The following is a 19,326-nucleotide window of genomic DNA, read 5'->3' as shown; positions in this document are numbered from 1 at the left end:
CAACTTACAATCAATATTTTGTTCATAATTCGAAAAGCAGAATGAAACCAAACAAGATGTGAATCAGTGATATCTGTATCCAAAAACTACTCAGATAAGAATGTGTACAAGCATTTATTTTTCATGACCTCAGGGCCCTGGCAAATTTGCATGATGCCTACCTAGCTAAAGAAAAATTATTTCATCTCTTTACACTTTATCATCACATACAGAATTTATTATTTAGGTGTTTCACAAATGGTATTTGATCTCTTCACTCATGAAATTAAATTGGTACTGATGAGAATCATTGTTCTAGCTCTCAAATAGTCTTCAGCTGCCCAAGCAACATTCAAGACAATTGTTCTTTTGACTACAGCATAGATACTTGTACCTACTTGCTGCATTCCTCTTATACATGTCAGAAACTTCATTCTAAAACTTGCCACATGTAAGGCTGGCAAAACACATCCAACCAAAGAAAGGATGAGACCAACAGTATACAAATGATCTAACAACAAATTAGAAAGTGTTGACCACTATCTTACATTTCCATGACCATTATCATTCAGTCAATAAAAACAAGTGGGTACAAAAAACTGTCAACAGCAACAAAATCAAAGATGTCCAAGAACCTACAGCTGTGATGCAATACTACTGTGCCAGCACATTCTCAATTTTGACTTTTTCCTGATATGATTTCCCTTTTGTCTTATATTTTGTCCCTTCCCTCTCGAATCGTCTTTTTCATACCACTTCTGTCTATCTATGCCATTTTCACAGCTTAGTTTCTTTCTAATTGACCTCTCACACTATAGTGCATCTGTATCTACATCACACTCTGCAAGCCACTCAAGAGCGTGAATGGTGTGTAGGAAGAATGAATCACACTTAATAAAATATTCTGGGCTGTTATGTGTGGTCACATGGATTTCACCTTAAAACCGAACATTTCTTTCCCATCTGTGGAGGACACTTTCAAGGGGGGATTGTAGCTACTTTGAATGTCCAATTCATCCCCTGGCTCAGTACTGACTACAGTAAAATTCTGGTTCCGTGCAGCCGGAACATGCTTTGCAGTCAGGAGACGACCACATTCACTTTGACAGGACTCAAGCACTGGCAGCCACAAGCGGATACCATGAAAGTTATACAGAGTGGCCATAAAGATCATAAAACACTCCAGGAATTTCAGTAGGGAGGAAGAGGTCATGAAATTGATTGACATCTGGATTCTGGTGCTGAAGAAGATGTGTACCAGTCTTCCATCATGGGGTGATAGCAACACCACACGATGGCGCATTCAAGTCATATGACATCTTGGCACTGTGCAGAAGTAAACAGAAATAGAATTTTGCTGTAGTCAGTAGCAAGCCACAATGTGAACTGGACATTCAAAGTAGCTATAATCACACTTGAAGATGTCCTCTGCAGATGAGGACGAAATGTTCGGTTTAAAAGTGAAATCCATTCAACCACAGGATAATAGCCCAGAACATTTTCTTAATTGTGACCTTTCTGGCTGCAAAAGTTTACATTTTATGGAAGAATGATTGTCAGTAAGCAACCAAAGATACTGGGACACTAACACAAGTTAGGAAAAATACTAGCACCAAAGGCAGTTTAAATGTTGTACTTTGCATTTATTTTAGTTTTCCACATGCATCTATTCGGAAGTATGCAGCAAGATTTTGACTTAATTTCTTTACATCTTTTCCTCTTTAGAGGAGTTACATTTGTTAGTGGATATAGCTAGGGATTCTGGCCTTTGCAGGATCTAGAAAGAGTTAGCTGCTACCTGTCAATGGCTGGAATATGCACTGGTGGCAATGTTGGGTTCATGGGGACACTGCAAAATTATGACAGTGATGCAAGCGATATGATGGCTGCCATCTGTCACAAATGTGGCACTGAGTTTGCAAGCTGCTCCTGTAACAGACCTAGTCCATAATGAATCCTGATCCAGACCAAGTTGTTACTTGATGGTGACTGCAAAGTCATGCCCAAATCTGAGGATTTTCATTGGGAAGGTTTCACTCAGCAAATGGTCAAATGGCTAGTACCATGCTTCTAACAAACAGGTTTGAGACATTGCTTTCCACTGATAATCAATTAGAACCTGTGGGCCTCATGTCTCCTGCTTAATCAGCTGTCTCTTCTCTGACAAAATCGAGGCAGTTACAAAGGGGAAAGAAAGTGCCGTTAAGTTGGAGGCAGTTCAAATGTTTAGCACATGATGATTCCTCTATCAGAAATAGCACAGGATGGAAACAAATTTAATGTGTATTTTATGTGTATCCCTGGAGCAAGTGTCCACCAGGTGGAAAAGGCCATTCTGAGAGTACTGAGAGTATAATTGAGAGCACATGTTGCAGTCAGTTGTAGGTGTTTATATCAACTACGTCTGCCACCTGAGATCTGAGACATTCTCTATTCTTCCTGCATCCTACTGAATTCTTCCTGCATCCTACTGAAAACGGTGAAAACAGGTAGCTCATTTGAGGACCCCAGTGAAGCTGTCAGTTTGAAGCGATTGAGATTTGTTGGTTGGGATTAGTGAAGATTCTAAACCTGAAACTTTGTCGATTCTGTGATGAGATCAGACTCCTCAGCTTGTGGCACAGGGCAAAGATTTCTGAACTTGTATAATGTCAAATGTACATTAAATGCTGAGATGAGCAGTACAAAAACCAGCATTGGATAAACCAGTTACTATAACACATCATTTATAAAATGCAGAGAATGTGAATCTTGAGATGCTAGTGGTTAAATTTTGGAGCATTCACAACCAAGTGCCAGAAACCACAACACTCCTATAAAGCAACTGGCCCCACATTTTACTAGGAGCTGAGAGTTGTTTACAATGTGGAACATATATCAGAAATAATAGATGACATATTGTCATTTATATATCAAGGTTAATTAGGTCTCTCCGGAGAAGGATTGGTGTATAACAACAAGCACAATAATTCAGTCTAGCAAAATACAAAACAAATCTGCTGGCCAATAAATTCAGAAAACATTGTTTGCACAGTCACTCAACTATAGCCTAAACTCAATCATTTGGAAATACCTCAAACATATGGTAATGCTAACTTTAATTTGCCCAGTATCAGCTGGGAAAACTACTCATACATTATTGGTAGCTAGGGCAAATATTCTTGTGAAGTAACACTGGAAACTTTGTCAGACAACTTCCTCAAATTGTCTGACAGCCCTCACAATACAGAAATTTTTTAGACTTTCTGGCTATGAAGAGATCCGGTACTTTCAACAGTGTTACCAATGAGAGAGGTGATACTGACCAAGTTACTATAAATGGATGATGGTCACTGAAAGCAATAAAGTAAACAAGATACCTAAGATAATATTTTTACTGTGTCAAACTAACAGACTATCAACATCATACCCCACGGTCAAGATAAGTATGTACCACTGAAAATATAAAAAAGGTGATAAAGATATATCTTGGTTTCATATCACCATCCAGAGAATGCTGCAAAAACCAGACAGTGCTACACTCTTGCAACAAAAGAGACGGCAGGGGAAGTGACAGGGAAACTTACTGGCAATATTTGCATTCACAAGAACAGTTGTGCATGAAACCTACAATAATTTCAAGTCACATTCTCGCAAAAGATCCATAAATGATCCTAATAAGGTCTGATCACTTATAAAGTCAATAAATGGGTATAAAACCATCTGTCTAGTCTTTCATGAACACTCAGGTGTTGAAACTGAAGACAGCAGACAGGGAGCTAAAATGCTGAATTAAGAATTTAAAAATGTATTCATGGATGAGGATATTGCTGTATGTATCTTGGCCTCAACAACACAATCAAAAATGATAGATATTGGAATAAAAACTACCAATACTGAAAAAAATTAAGATTATTCAAAGTAAACAAGGCACTAGACCCTGAGAGATCTTATTCTCTCTCTCTCTCTCTCTCTCTCTCTCTCTCTCTCTCTCTCTCTCTCTCTCTCTGTTGTCTACAGAAAGGTGTCACAGTTGAATGATTGCTAAGCAAATGGAGAAAGACTTCCCACTTCATGTAACGAATAGAAATTTCCTTTAAATGTGTATAACTGCAAGCACATATATTTAGGGCTAATACTAGTAAGCAGTATGAAATATAACGCTCACATAAAATCTGGAGTAGCGAAACTGAATGGAAGACATATTTTTTGGGAGGATTCTAGAAACATGCAGTGTGCCTATAAAGGGACTTGCGTGCAAGACTCTTGTTGAGTAGTTCTGGAGTGATGCTTCAGTGTTTGGAGTTGGCAGGAAACAGGCAAATGCAGACAACTGGCAATGTGAGAGACCATACAGGAGTATATCAGATGTACTTTGCTAACTTTGCCCTTTATTGCTTGATGTTGCCATAGTCTGCCTCCATCAAGCTAGACTTTGTTTAGCATCATTATGTTGGCAGAAACAGCTGAAAATCAATCATAGGTTGAATGTACATAAACACGTGCAAAAGCAGCTGAAAGAGTGAAATATTTCTGTCACTTAGATCACATCTAGTTAGATTTTTAATGCATGTAAAATGAGGCTTAGTGATAGCAAAGATTATGTTCCCATGTCTCTTCAACTAAATGATTAATGATTACTCATATGTTCAGTTTGTTGCCATATGTCAATCTAAAATACTGAGTAAATCAAAATTAAAATTTCTATATTCAACCCATTACATGGTATTTTGTGTGACAGACACTAACCCTAATATTTTTTTCACTGAAACAGGTTTCCTCCTGAAGAAAAGAGAGAGAGAGAGAGAGAGAGAGAGAGAGAGAGAGAGAGAGAGAGAGAGTCAGGCAATAAAGGGTGAAAGGGTGAAAGGGGAATCTTGAAAGAAAGTCAACAATTGTCACATTAAATCCTGTTGGATAAATTTAGAGAAAGATTGCGAGACAGTTCTGCTGACACCACCATATTCCTCGTAGAAGGATCATGAAAACATTCTTTGCTCAATAAATGATTGGAACAGGACAAAAAATTGTTAGTATTAGCAAAAATGTTTCCTTCCCTTTGTACTAGGCAGTGACTTGTGAAGTGTATGTGTAAATGTAGATGCACATACAGATTTCCACTAGGTCAGAGTTAGCATACAAAATGAAATTTTACCTTCTTTCCAACACCTGAACATCTTTATCTATTCCACATTTACTATATTTTTGTTTCTTCTGATGAAAGGTCCAGTAAAAAAAAAAAAACCACCAGAGATTTGATCGCTTTCTAGATACAACCAAAAGTTTGGTTGTAGCTGTGATTAAGGTTTCGTAATGTAACATCCCACCAACAATGAAAAACTTCATAATTTTATTCAGCTTGGAAGAATCTCAGTAACAGTGCTACACAGAAGATGAAAGCTACCATTTATTTACAAAATATTTTAACCCAGTCTTCACTTCTAACATGGGATTATTTTTTGTACTTCCTTATAGACAGGTCCGCAGCTCGTGGCCGTGGGGTAGTGTTCTCGCTTCCCACACCCGGGTTCCCGGGTTCGATTCCCAGCGGGGTCAGGGATTTTCTTTGCCTCGTGATGACTGGGTGTTGTGTGATGTCCTTAGGTTAGTTAGGTTTAAGTAGTTCTAAGTTCTAGGGGACTGATGACCACAGATGTTAAGTCCCATAGTGCTCAGAGCCATTTGAACCATTTTGAACCTTATAGACATTAATGGCAGCATGTCACACACATGAAGGTGGTTTATACTGCTGCCACAGGAACAGCATTCTGTGAGACTGCATTTTTCCTCAATTTTAATTAGTAAAACTGTCTGCTTCTAAAGTTCCTAACCAGAAAATGAAAAAGAAGAGAATAAAGAAGAGAACAAACAAAAGAGTAATCTTACCTTTTACAAAACGTAGCCATTTTGGGAGAATGTTGTCAGCCTTACTTTTAATAAGCACCTTACGTGAGTATAGTGCCACTCCAACATCCATATCACGACTCATTTCAAATAATCCTGGAATCATAAATGTATACAATTAGAAACCACACCCACACACACACACACACACACACACATGGCCACTGTCTCCAGGCACTGGGGTGCGTGTGTTTCAGTTGTGGTTGTGTGAATGTGTGTGTGTGTTTTCTACTTCAGAAAAATGACTTTTTTGTCCTGTAACTTCAATTCTTAGTAGTCTTTCTCACTATGCCTGTCAGCAGGACATGTAACTAGGTGAATGAATTGTTGATGGATTTTTTTATTTTAATTCAGAGTAATTGTCACAATTATTTCTATCAGACAATAACTGTTTGTAAACAGGTTTTTTTTTAATTCAACCAAAGTCTGATCATACTGTAGTGGAATATGTTGCTATAATGCATACCAACACATCCCACTTTCCTTTTACTAGACCGGTGAAAAATGTTTGCGTGAAAAAACGTGACTAATTAGTAGTTGTGTAAAGAGCATCTATTGTGCCCGGGTTTGTGGAATTTATGTGCAGACAGGAGAACGAAAAATGCAGGCACAGTGCAGAAAATGACGACGGTTGAGTAATTCGAATTGGCCGGTGATGGGTAACTTGCACTTTGCAGTCATGCTTTGGGGCTTCTGTGGACTCCACAGAAGAAAGGGGCCTAATGACAATGGTCAAGCAGGAAGGAAAAACGAATGCTGTTACACAGACTCTAGGCTATGCTAGTCAAGTTAAGTATGAACTTATGGTTTTGGTCAAGCACTGAAGCATCAAGCATGAACATGTTGTCTGAAATGCTTTGTTAATTATCAACTGTTGTGAGATGAGAACTTATTTTAATACAGAAGAATTACGGAAACTCTGTTTTGTGATTTCGAAGTGAATTGTTTAAATGTAGAAGCTCTCTTATAGCCCTTGCCCCTCTACAATTGGAAAAGAAGTCAATAGTCAAATACGAGGCACTGCATAATAGGCCCACAACATCAATAGTAAACAAGACAGTGCTCAGGAAATTCAGAAAAGAAGGTAACTGTCATTACAGACAATGAGTAAAGACTCGGCATCTGGCAATATACTGATCACATAAAACCAACCCACAACAAGAAAAACACCTCAACACTTCAGTGTACATGAGGACAAATGTGTAAGAAGGGATGGATAGGGGGAACTAATGACAGAAGTGGCAGGAAGTGAAGGATCTCCTAATATAAGCATGTATTTCCTCACTGGTTCGGCAACTTTGTTATTATAAAAGACTTATTGCGCATTCATCATCACACGCTTTAATATATTGATGGTCTATGAAACAATAATCAATGAAAAAGAGAGCAATCAACAAATTCCAATATATTTACAAAATTATAATAGTTTACATGTGATGTGTTATGATAGTGAAAGAAGCCTGTGACCACAGGAGACAGTGCCCCAAGTTACCCCAAAATCGTAATACAACACGCACGCCATACTAACATTTGTAAATTCACCAGATGATGTAGGTTTAAATTTCAAAAAATGCTATGTGTATAAATAAATCAATGACTGGTAACAGTAAACTCTTTGTTCATTTGACTTCAATAACAGTTGCGGAAAAGTCTAACCTAAAATGTTAACATTTAAAATTCCAATATGTTAGAAAATTGGTCTTATTCTGTAAGGTTAACAAAAATATTAGTTTCTTAGCATATAATAAATATAAACAATGTTATGAGGAAAGACAACCTCTCACAATACACAAAAAGAAAGGTTTAGCAATGCACATGCACACTACCAAGATGATAATGATTATGCTCAGCTATTCCAGGTGCATTCTGAAGAGTTTCTCTGAAACGAGTGTAAAATGAGGCTGAAAGGTAGGAACAATAAAAACAATAATTGACATTTGATACTGTGTACAATAATTAATTTATATTAATTTGTAAATTATTATTTATTTAAAAATTTGACTCACCACGCACAAGAGAAGTATAACACTTCAGTATTTCAACCCACTCTAGTTTATTTTTCACCTGTAAAGTTCCCATCTTTGTTGTAAGATCTAATTTTCTGTCTGCTGCTAATATGTCAATTTCTAATCACATCGACAAAACGGTCTCTTATCCTTCTTTACTGTTGCAACACTAATTTCAGATCTTCATCCAGCATGCACAATCCCACTCCCACTTTGTTCTCCTTTCTGCCTGGCTACATCTATGTAAGGACCAGATCATAAAAATCATATTTTTGTACAAAGATGTAATTATTCTCCTTTTTCTTTTTCTCCTTCTTCAATTCCCTTATGCTTTCAAGCATTGGGTTAAGCTCACTCGATGTACAACAAGCAAAAACAACTGACAATCAATACTGAACTCCCACAATAGCTTTTCACTTACAAGGAAAGAACATACTGAACAGAGAAGCTAGCAGTGGGATGATGTATCTCTCAATTTACAGTTCTGATATAGCAGCTACTTGGTCCACAGGTGAGTACATTGCAGACTCCATTCCACCATGATGGGATTTTGCGCATTATGCATAGCTTCAAATACTGTGCCATCAAACTACTAAAAATAAATGGTTAGTGCCACATATCAACTTGTACCGTTTTCTGTGTACCCACCTGGTTTTCCTTCTGGGAAGTAAATCAATGCACGGACAGACAGAGGAGCATCTGTCTTGTAATGGAGTGTGAACCTTGGACGATCATATGCATTTCCCACAAATCGGTAGAATTCATCATGCATCTGGGGTGTGATTTCTTTTGGGTCCATCAACCACAATGCCTAAAATAGTAACGTAATTATGTGCGGAATGATAGAAAAGTTTGATCAGAGGTAGATGTGAGTTTAAGTAATATTGCACAAAACTGAAAGCAAGATAGATAACACTCATAAACAATTTAAAAATACATGCAGTACATGTAAGGAGAAACTGAAAATGTAACATTTTTCTTTCTATACAACCCTGACCACCATCACTTTATATAAATTTCCCATAAAATTGTGAAACTCTCCTTCTAAAACTGCACGTACAGTGAACAGAGTTTTTTATTTTTCAATACTTTGTGTACTATTTTGTAAAAATCCTATTGTCATATACATACTGAGTATTTTCTTCACACTGTTTTAAGTGCCATATTCACAAATACTGTCGCCACTCTCATAGTGTCCAACACCAACAAAAAGTACAGAAATTATTTAACTTGTTCAGGGAATGGTTTATTTTCTGGCACAATCACACCCAAGCCAGACGGGAGGTTGACTGAGAGGTGGAGAGATGTAATAAACTGAAGAGCCAAAGAAAATGGTACACCTGCCTAATATCATGTAGAGCCCTCGCAAGCATGCAGAAGTGCCGCAACAAGATGTGGCATGGACTCAACTAATGTCTGAAGTAGTCCTGGATCCTGCAGGGCAGTCCATAAATCCATAACAGTATGAGGGGGTGGAGATCTCTGCTGAACAACACATCCGCAAGGCATCCCACATATGCTCAATAATGTTCATGTGTGGGGACTTTGGTGGTCAGTGGAAGTGTTTAAACCAGAAGAGTGTTCCTTTGGCCACTCTGTAGCAATTCTGCCCGTGTGGGGTGTCACACTGTCCTGCTGGAATTGCTCAAGTCTGTCGGAATGCACAATGGACATGAATGGATGCAGTTGATCAGATAGGATGCTTATATACATGTCACCTGTCAGAGTTGTATCTAGACGTATCAGGGGTCCCATATCACTACAATTGCACATACCCCACACAATTACAGAATCTCCACCAGCTTGAACAGTCCACTGCTGACATGCAGGGTCCATGGATTTATGAGGTTGCCGCCATACCCGTATACATTCATCCACTCAATACAATTTGAAACAAGACTCGTCTGACCAGCCAACATGCTTCCAGTCATCAATAGTCCAATTTCAGTATTGATGGGCCCAGGCGAGGCATAAAGCTTTGTGTTGTGCAGTCATCAAGGTTAAACAAGTGGGCCTTTGGCTCCACGACCCCCTATCGATGATGTTTCAATGAATGGTTCACACACTGACACTTGTTACTGGCCCAGCATAGAAATCTGCAGCAATTTGTGAAAGGGTTGCTCTTCTGTCATCATTGGTCCCGTTCCTACAGGATCTTTTTTCCGCTGCAGCAATGTGTGAGATTTGATATTTTACCGGGTTCCTGATATTCACAATACACTCATGAAATTGTTGTACAGGAAAATCCCCACTTCATCATACCTCGGAGATGCTGTATCCCATTGCTCGTGGACTGACTATAACACCACATTCAAACTCAAATAAATCTTGATAACTGGCCATTGTAGAGCAGTAATGAATCTAACAACTGTGCCAGACACTCGTTGTTTTATATAGGCTTTGCTGATTGCAGCACCGTTTTCTGCCAGTTTATATAATCTCTGCATTTGAATATGCATGCCTATACCAGTTTCTTGGGTGCTTCAGTGTATGTCTGTCACCGTTTATGTTTAATCCATTTAAATATTTGTATAGAATGGGAAAGGAAATTTGCTTTACCCTCTCAAATGAACCATTCTAGCACTTGCCTTAAGACATTTACAGAAATCACAGATAAACTAAATCTGGACAGTTGGAGGACAATTGAACTACCCCCTCCCACATTCAAGTCCAGTGTTTTACCACCGAGGCCTCACCTGGGACTAGTCAATAAGGAAAAAGCTGTGTCATCCAAAGAAGAGCTGTGACTGCACATTAAATTTTGGGTATCACCATAACAGCCTTGGTGAAGTGGTTCACAGGACACAGGAAAACATTGTATCACTTTTGTGTCAAGGTTCATGTTGCTTCAACCACTGATGTCAAAACTACTTTTCTATCCCATTTTACTGTTGGTTTTATCACTTCATTTATTGTTTAAAAACAGTCTGTGATTTTTCAATTTGCCTTCTTAAAATATAAGATAGTAGTCTGATATTTAACTTCCAACATACTTGTTTCTTTGCAATTTTGTTTCTTGCTCCAAGGAATAAGAATTAATACAAAGGAATTTTTGTACATAATAACTGTTAGAAACAAAGGAAACAGACTGAGAAGTGAGAAGAGGGAAAGCTTTTATGACGCCCAATTGCTGGACACAAATTTACCTTCGAAAGGCAAAATCCATTGTACTACCAAAAGACACATCCAAATGTAAATGAATACATTACCCAGCTTTCAGAACTAATAGCTTCCCCTTTGGGAGGAGCGAGGGATATGTTGGTGATACTTAAAAAGAAAGGGGGCAGATCATTCAGATCACAGGATGAGAGCCAACTGTAGTGTAGGCAATGGTAGGAAGAGGAGTCAATACAGACAGTAGGTGAGAGTTGGTACATTGGTAAGTACTATGCAATGGTCTGTCCAGAGATGATAGTGACAGAGGGAGAAATAACGACAGATTAAAGTTGAATGACATTTACCTTTCATACAAGAAACAAAGATTGATGGAAGTGATGGATAACAAATAAATAGTGATGATTAAAGAAACTGCTTTAACCAAGCAGAGAGAAAAGTTTTGAGAAGTAAAACATATTTCTGGATCATCAATTAATGCTTTTTTCTACTCACAAAGTAGAATGTTTAAGGTCTCAAATGTAAGATACTCTTAACTTTTTTATATTGTTGTTGATTTGCTACCATACCAAAATTTCAGTAAAACAACCATTCTTGTATCATTATCATAGTATGAGGTACTGCGCTTCATTAGTATTTGTAACTGTATATTTACAGATTTGTGTGTTCTTAAAAAATCGTATGATAATTTAATGTTTTACTTTATTTCCCATTGAGTTTCATACAGTCAATAATGTTTATTAATCATTCAGACTCAAACCATGTAACATAATTCCAATAACTGCATACTGCCATTACACACTGTTCCTAGTAGCAAACAAGCTAATCATAAGACTATTTAGAACACGAGTGTTCATATACTACAGTATGTGCATTTTCCCAGACTGGAGGCAGTCATATTTGTCTGAAACCAACAATCAGAGGCTCATACAATTCTTGGATAGACAAACAATGGAAAATCCAGGATGAAATGTAATAACATAGGGTGTATCAAAAAGAATCCCCTAATTTGGCATGTCTATATTTCTGAAAATAATAAATATAAACAACAAATTTTGTTTTTTGGTGAACGGAAAACTCAAAAAGTTTTTATTCTGACCTTTTCAGTGGTGTTCAATATGCCCCCCCTTGAGATGCACGGCATATGTCAATGTGGTATTCAAATTGTTCCCACACGGCAGTGAGCCTGTCTTGAGTTACAGCTTCCATAGCTGTTGTTATACAATGTCTCAGTTCATTCATTGTTGTTGGTAATGGAGGCATATAAAAGGAGTATTTCATAAATCCCCACAAACATAACCACATACAGTTTAAGTCCAATGACCTTGGAGGCCAGTAATCTAAGGCAGAATCATTCAGTCCAGTGCAACCAATCCATCGTTCAGTAGTCCTTTGATTAAAAAATTCCCGTACTTCCACATGCCAGAGTGGCAGTGCCCCATCCTCTTGGTTAATGAAGTTGTTCGAATCAGTCTCCAACTGTAGGAAAAGAAAGTTCTCAAGCACGTTGAGATATGTGCTTCCTGTAACAGTGTTCTCAGCAAAGAAAAATGGTCCATACGCCTCTTCCCGTGCAACTGCACAAAACACATTAAATTTTGGAGAGTCTCTCTCCTGTTGCACAACTTCATGTGGTTGTTCTGTACTCTATATTCTCATGTTATGATGTTTCATCTTTCTGTTTAAATGGAATGTTGCCTTGTTACTAAACCCTAAGCATGGAAGAAAACTGTCCTCCTCCATCTTGCGAAGAACAAAACTACAGAACTCTTCACATTGCTATTCATCACCTTCACAAAGAGCTTGCAGGAGCTGAATTTTGTATGCTTTCATGTGTAAATGTCGACACTACACATGCCACATGGCAATCGCGCGTGCGCGGGGGGTGGGGGGCGGATATGTTGAATTGTTGAGCTGCACAAACAACCTGTTTCTCAGAATTGTTCATGCCATCGTCTAATGCTCTGTGCCTTAGGAAGATCCACACCATACCTAGTATCCTAGTATGAAAGTGACACTGAACCGTTATTACAGACCCGCACTGCACAAAACGCTTTCTGTTGTCCCAATATCATTTTTACTACCACTGAAGTGGGCGCTCGCTGCTGCTACCTTGCGGGAACCATGTAAAACTTGAGAGTTTGCTCCTTCCAACAGTACATTTTTTTATGCATGTATCTCAAATAACATAATAGTTATAATTTTTTGTAATTGGATGACTCTTTTTGATATACCCTTTATTATGAAAAGGATAGTTGCTACTCGCCATACAGCAGAGATTCTGAGTTGCAGGTAGGCACAGCAAAAAGCACGCACGCACGCACGCACGCACGCACACACACACACACACACACACATTCTTAGATGCAGATTTCTCAACCTACACTATTGGCAGTGAACTAACGCAGGAAGTGACTATTAAAATAGTAGAATGTGTGTGAGCGCCACTACTCACGGAGGTCCAGCACGAGCTATAATCACTGTGTGGCAGCGAAACTTTGTAGTTATGCTAATGTGTTAATGTGGAACTGATTTAGACTATAAAGAAATTAGTTTGAATTTTTTCAACCATGTGCATATCTGGTACAATGAATGCAAGAGAGACACATAGAAATGTTTCCATATATAATGAAATGAGAATGGGACACAGGCAGAAACGGTCAAACAAGTGAGGAAGGTATACAGCTGTTTTTATTATTAACAGCTGCTTATGCAACTTATTCAGTATGGGCACCAGAGATGTTGATGAGATACCACATCTGTAAAACAACAGGATCATCTGTTGTTTGCATGAGTTCCCGTGGAATTTGAGCAACATGTTCCTGTATAATGGCCTTCAGATCAGGGAGGACCAAACATGCCCTTGGCAAATGCATTCTTTTATTATATCCCCAGGACCCACTATCTATATAACAGTTTGTGGGCAGTATTATTACTAATACAATCAAGGATGTGACAGTGTGTTACCAATTAGAATTTTTTGTTTCTTGTAGCAAATAAATAAATAAAAATAAATATCCCCAGAGCCAGCAGTCACAGGGATTCAGACCAGGTGATCTTGCAAGCCATGCATCAGGAAAACCTCTGAAGATAACACATTCATGAAATGTTGGATTAAGGCAATCTTTCACTGTGAGAGTGACATGAGGTCTTGCCCTACATTGTGTGAAAATATTTATTTCCACACAGCTGTGTTCTTCCAAAGCAGGAATTACATGCTGTGCAAGTTGGTCCCAATACTGTGCAGATGTTGTGGTACACCTGACAGGCCTTCTGGGTATATTCTCTTCAAAGAAGAATGGACCAAGAATAAAGGCACTTGTGAATCCACACCACACAGTCACATATGGTGAGAGTAATGGCACCTCGCACACGACATATGGTTTATCAGTACCTCAAATTCAGTAGTTCTGCATATTCACTGCTCCCTCTAGTGTCAATTGTGCCTTGTCACTCCATAGAATATTGCTCAGCCAAATGTCATCAACTTCAGTTCATTCCAGAAACTGAAGAGCAAATTCAGAATATTGCTATGGATCATAAGTTTCAGTTGTTGCATAGTATGGATCTTGTGAGGGTGCCAGTGCGAAACAGACTTCAAAACTTTCCATATTGTTGACCACGGAATGGACAGTTCTCATGATACTACTAGAGCACAAGCACTATACAGAGCACAAACTGAATAATCAGTTACAGCATCAACAACCTCTCCTGGGATAGGATACATTCCAGGAGAAACACCAAGCTCACCCATGTTTTCAAATTTCATCATCATCTTCGTTAAACCATTCAATGACAGCAGGCCTATCTTCAGACCTTTCAGTCAGTGATATTTTCTGAATGCACCGCTGTAATTGCTGCTGTTCACATAAAATATGTTTCACTAACAGTGCACGGCCTCTCTTCTAGATAGCTATGCTGTTCATTCACATTGTGGCTTGTAAAATGACAAATGTGGATGCCACATCATCATACAAACAGCGTACAGTGCCAGATTTTCAGCCGGTGACCAAAATTGGACTTAATTTTTTCCTAGTGTAAATCTGTTCTGCATTAATGCATTAGCACATCTACCAAGTTTTGCCCTCATACAACAATTGCAGCCCACGCTGGACCTCCATGACTAGCTAAACTTTAATTACAACCACGCGGTAATACTAGGAGTATGTAACCAGTGGTATTAGGTGCATATTGGTGGCTGAAACCAGAAGTGAATATAATATTACATCCTGATCAGAATGTATATCACAATGATAGGCTGGACACCAAATGGTGGAGGCATGGCTATAGCCATAAATAATACAATAATATCTAGTGAGATTAATACTCATTATGAACATTTACTAATTAGGATGAATATAAGTGTTACAGGTGAGTCAAAACATGGCAGTTGGAACATTTCATATATGCCCAGCTTCAGACCCTTACTAGTAAGAAGTTTCAGAAGTAACTTGGAAAAGATTGTGGACAAATTTCTTGATAGTATTATAGTACTGTAAGAGGGTACCTCGAAGACTGAAAACACCGAGTATAAATTACAAGAAGTATTGTACAAATATGCATTACATAGATATATTCTAAGAAAAGTTGTGAGAGATGGGAAAGATTTGAAACAGCCTTGTTACAAAATTGCTGTGGAAGCAAGGGGAATGTCACTTCATATTTAAAATCGGCCAAAGCCTTGCTGATACTTAAAAACTCAGGCAAGGCAAAGGGAGTGTAAGGAAAGATATGCATCGAATGTTTGACAAATATGAATGTAGAATTCTATAAAATGGTTTGACAAAAAATTATAAGCTGTTTTGGTCTTAAGTCAGTAAACAGGTGAAAGAAATTCATCCAGTTACTCAATGACTATGCTGGTACTGAAATGGAAGATGAAAGAGAAGAGCCCAAAATGCTAAATTCTGTTCACTGAAACTGTTTCACTTAGCGCAGTCATACTACGGTTCCTCCCTTCAACTGTTGCAAAATAACAGATATCAAGATAAGTGACCACAGGATAGAAAATGAACCAAATGTAAAATGATTAAAAAGCTAGTTGTTCCTCCCTTCAACTGTTGCAAAATAACAGATATCAAGATAAGTGAGCACAGGATAGAAAATGAACCAAATGTAAAATGATTAAAAAGCTAGTTGTTGCATCTTTACAATTCCACATCAATTATACAAAAGAACTTTGTCCAGGTTTAGCAGCAGTCTGTTATAGCTTGCTAGAGGAGCAAAGACTTTAAACGATTGGTCACAGGTCATACCCATTTTTAAGAAGGGCTATTGAATAGATGCATACTGCTATAGGTCTACACTGCTGATGTCAAACTGTTGTAAGCTTTTGGAATATATTTTATGCTTGTGTATTATAATCATTCTGCAGACTAAAAACCTCTTTTGTTGAACTAATATGTATTCGGCAAACAACAACCTCATGAAACCTAACTTATTCTGTTCATCCAAAAGGTCTCAAAGTAAGTACATACTGGTGCTCATGTTGGTGCTATGGTCCTAGACTTTTTGAATATGTTCTACACAGTTCAACACTGTTACCTAGTTAGGGGAAGGAATGGGAAGAACAGGATGAGCAAAAGGAATATCATGCAACTAAACAGCTTGTCATTCGTCACCAAGAAAAATTTCATATGGAAGCTTCTCAATGGTCATTCCTTCCACACATTATTCACAACTGGAACAGGAAGGGGGGAAGTGACAACACTATGTTAGGTACCCTCTGCCAGACATTGAAATGTGCAATATGCTGACTAAATGTCGATTTAGATGTTTTTGAATAAGTTTATGGGTTACTCTACTTCAAAACAACAATATCAATAGTAGCGACAAAATTTTCCAGTTTTAAACTGTATAGCATACCACATATAAGGAAACCATGAGTTAAATATGTCAAGATTTAAATTTTACTGCAATGTAATATCATTGGTGTCCATAGATGTCACTAAATGCATATCTTGAAGCCTGTTGTTTTAAGTTCTATGTTATCCACCATACAGTAAAATATGAATAAAGGTTTTCAGTAATTACATGTTGGGTCTGAAATTAAAACCACAACACAACAGGTTATGGACCCAGGTTATGCAAGCTTAAAGTCATAAGCTCGAAAGGACATAAACAAACAAGTTCACTCAGATGATGTATGTGGTGTATATGACTGCTGCACATGGAGTTTGTCTGTAAGCTCTGTCATGCAATAATTACAACACAAGGAGAACCCAGTAGAAGCACTATTCCTCAATAATGACACTTAGGAATATGTATGTGGTGACTGGTGATGGTGAAAAGCTCAGTGCTACAGTAGCTACATACAAAGTATGACTAATGACAGAGAGAAAAGCAAAAGCAGACTTGATTTTATTCACCACTTCTGAAGCATGTAAACAACTGCCTTAGAACACATCATCAGGTATGGCTTAAATTAGACTAAATCTATGCATCCAAAGAACCTGCTTGCAGATCAGCACTGCTCAAATGCCTCACACTTCACAAATTCCAATCTAGGGATCAGTAATCGCACATTATATAAGAGTGACAGTCCAAAAGTGTTCACGCGTGTGACAGAAAAGCATGATAAATTAATGCATGCAGTCCAAAATGTTCACAAGTAACAACTAAAGATGACGTATACATTGCAACTGAAGCTAGTGATGCCAACTCCTTTACACTGAAAAACATATTGTATGCCCTGAAATTCAGAACCAGTCTCATTTCAGTAGCAAAGTTGTGGACAATAACCACACAGTATCATTTGAGAAAACCAGTACAGCTACACGAGATACACCTGATGCACCATGTGTATTGAATGTAAAATGAAGTCCACTCTCTTCACCAAATAAAAGGGGGACTCAAACCTCTAGAGTTAACTCACACTGACATCTGTGGGTTTATCTCTAGGTCATGCACAATTTTTTCTTATCTTTTTCAATGACCACAGTAGATGTCGTCACACCTATTTTCTTCAATATAAATGAGAAGTTGTAAACAAGTTTGCTGAGTTCAGAAACCTAGCTGAACAGCAGATTGGTCATGAAATTAAAACCTTCCAGACAGAAAACAGTAAGGAGTAGTGCAATGAAAGAATGGACTTCATCCTCAGAGTGGTAAGAATAAAGTGATGGCTAGCAGTTCTATACACACTGCTGCAGAATGGTGTCTCCAAACACAAGAGCCAGTCATTGGCTGAAGTGGTTTGTTGCAGGCTGCTTGAGTCAGAACAAAGTAAGAGCATATGGACTATCAGACCAATTGTGTGATTGGATTGAGGAGTTCCTAGATAACAGGAAGCAGCATGTTATTCTCAATGGAGAGAAGTCTTCCGAAGTAAGAGTAATTTCAGGTGTGCCGCAGGGGAGTGTCATAGGACCGTTGCTATTCACAATATACATAAATGACCTGGTGGATGACATCGGAAGTTCACTGAGGCTTTTTGCAGATGATGCTGTGGTGTATCGAGAGGTTGTAACAATGGAAAATTGTACTGAAATGCAGGAGGATCTGCAGCGAATTGACGCATGGTGCAGGGAATGGCAACTGAATCTCAATGTAGACAAGTGTAATGTGCTGCGAATACACAGAAAGATAGATCCTTTATCATTTAGCTACAAAATAGCAGGTCAGCAACTGGAAGCAGTTAATTCCATAAATTATCTGGGAGTGGGCATAAGGAGTGATTTAAAATGGAAAGACCATATAAAATTAATCGTCGGTAAAGCAGATGCCAGACTGGGATTCATTGGAAGAATCTAAGGAAATTCAATCCGAAAATGAAGGAAGTAGGTTACAGTACACTTGTTCGCCCACTGCTTGAATACTGCTCAGTGGTGTGGGATCCGTACCAGATAGGGTTGATACAAGACATAGAGAAGATCCAACGGAGAGCAGCGCGCTTCGTTACAGGATCATTTAGTAATCGCGAAAGCGTTACGGAGATGATAGATAAACTCCAGTGGAAGACTCTGCAGGAGAGACGCTCAGTAGCTCGGTACGGGCTTTTGTCAAAGTTTCGAGAACATACCTTCACCGAAGAGTCAAGCAGTATATTGCTCCCTCCTACGTATATCTCGCGAAGAGACCATGAGGATAAAATCAGAGAGATTAGAGCCCACATAGAGGCATACCGACAATCCTTCTTTCCACGAACAATACGAGACTGGAATAGAAGGGAGAACCGATAGAGGTACTGAAGGTACCCTCCGCCACACACCGTCAGGTGGCTTGCGGAGTATGAATGTAGATGTAGATGTAGATGTAGAACCACCATTATTTTGGGTCAAAGCTATCAATACAGCTAACTACATTCAGAATTGTTGGTTAACTAAAGGACTATCTGTGTGAATTC

General features: G+C 38.4%; 1 protein-coding gene across 1 annotated transcript in view; it reads right to left on the bottom strand.

Moving 5' to 3' along the window:
* The window catches only part of LOC126094443 (heat shock protein 75 kDa, mitochondrial), a 308,018-nt gene that overhangs the window by 31,478 nt on the left and 257,214 nt on the right, over nt 1-19,326 (bottom strand). Inside the window, exons 9-10 of the mRNA XM_049908816.1 lie at nt 8,517-8,679; nt 5,845-5,958 (exon numbers count right to left, since the gene is read on the bottom strand). Of these exons, the coding sequence (XP_049764773.1) occupies nt 5,845-5,958; nt 8,517-8,679 (277 nt within the window). The remainder of the gene's footprint in view (nt 1-5,844; nt 5,959-8,516; nt 8,680-19,326) is intronic.

This window comes from Schistocerca cancellata, chromosome 8 (assembly GCF_023864275.1).
Source record: "Schistocerca cancellata isolate TAMUIC-IGC-003103 chromosome 8, iqSchCanc2.1, whole genome shotgun sequence".
Classification (NCBI taxonomy): Eukaryota; Metazoa; Arthropoda; class Insecta; order Orthoptera; family Acrididae; genus Schistocerca; species Schistocerca cancellata.
This window is presented reverse-complemented; position numbering and strand designations above follow the sequence as displayed.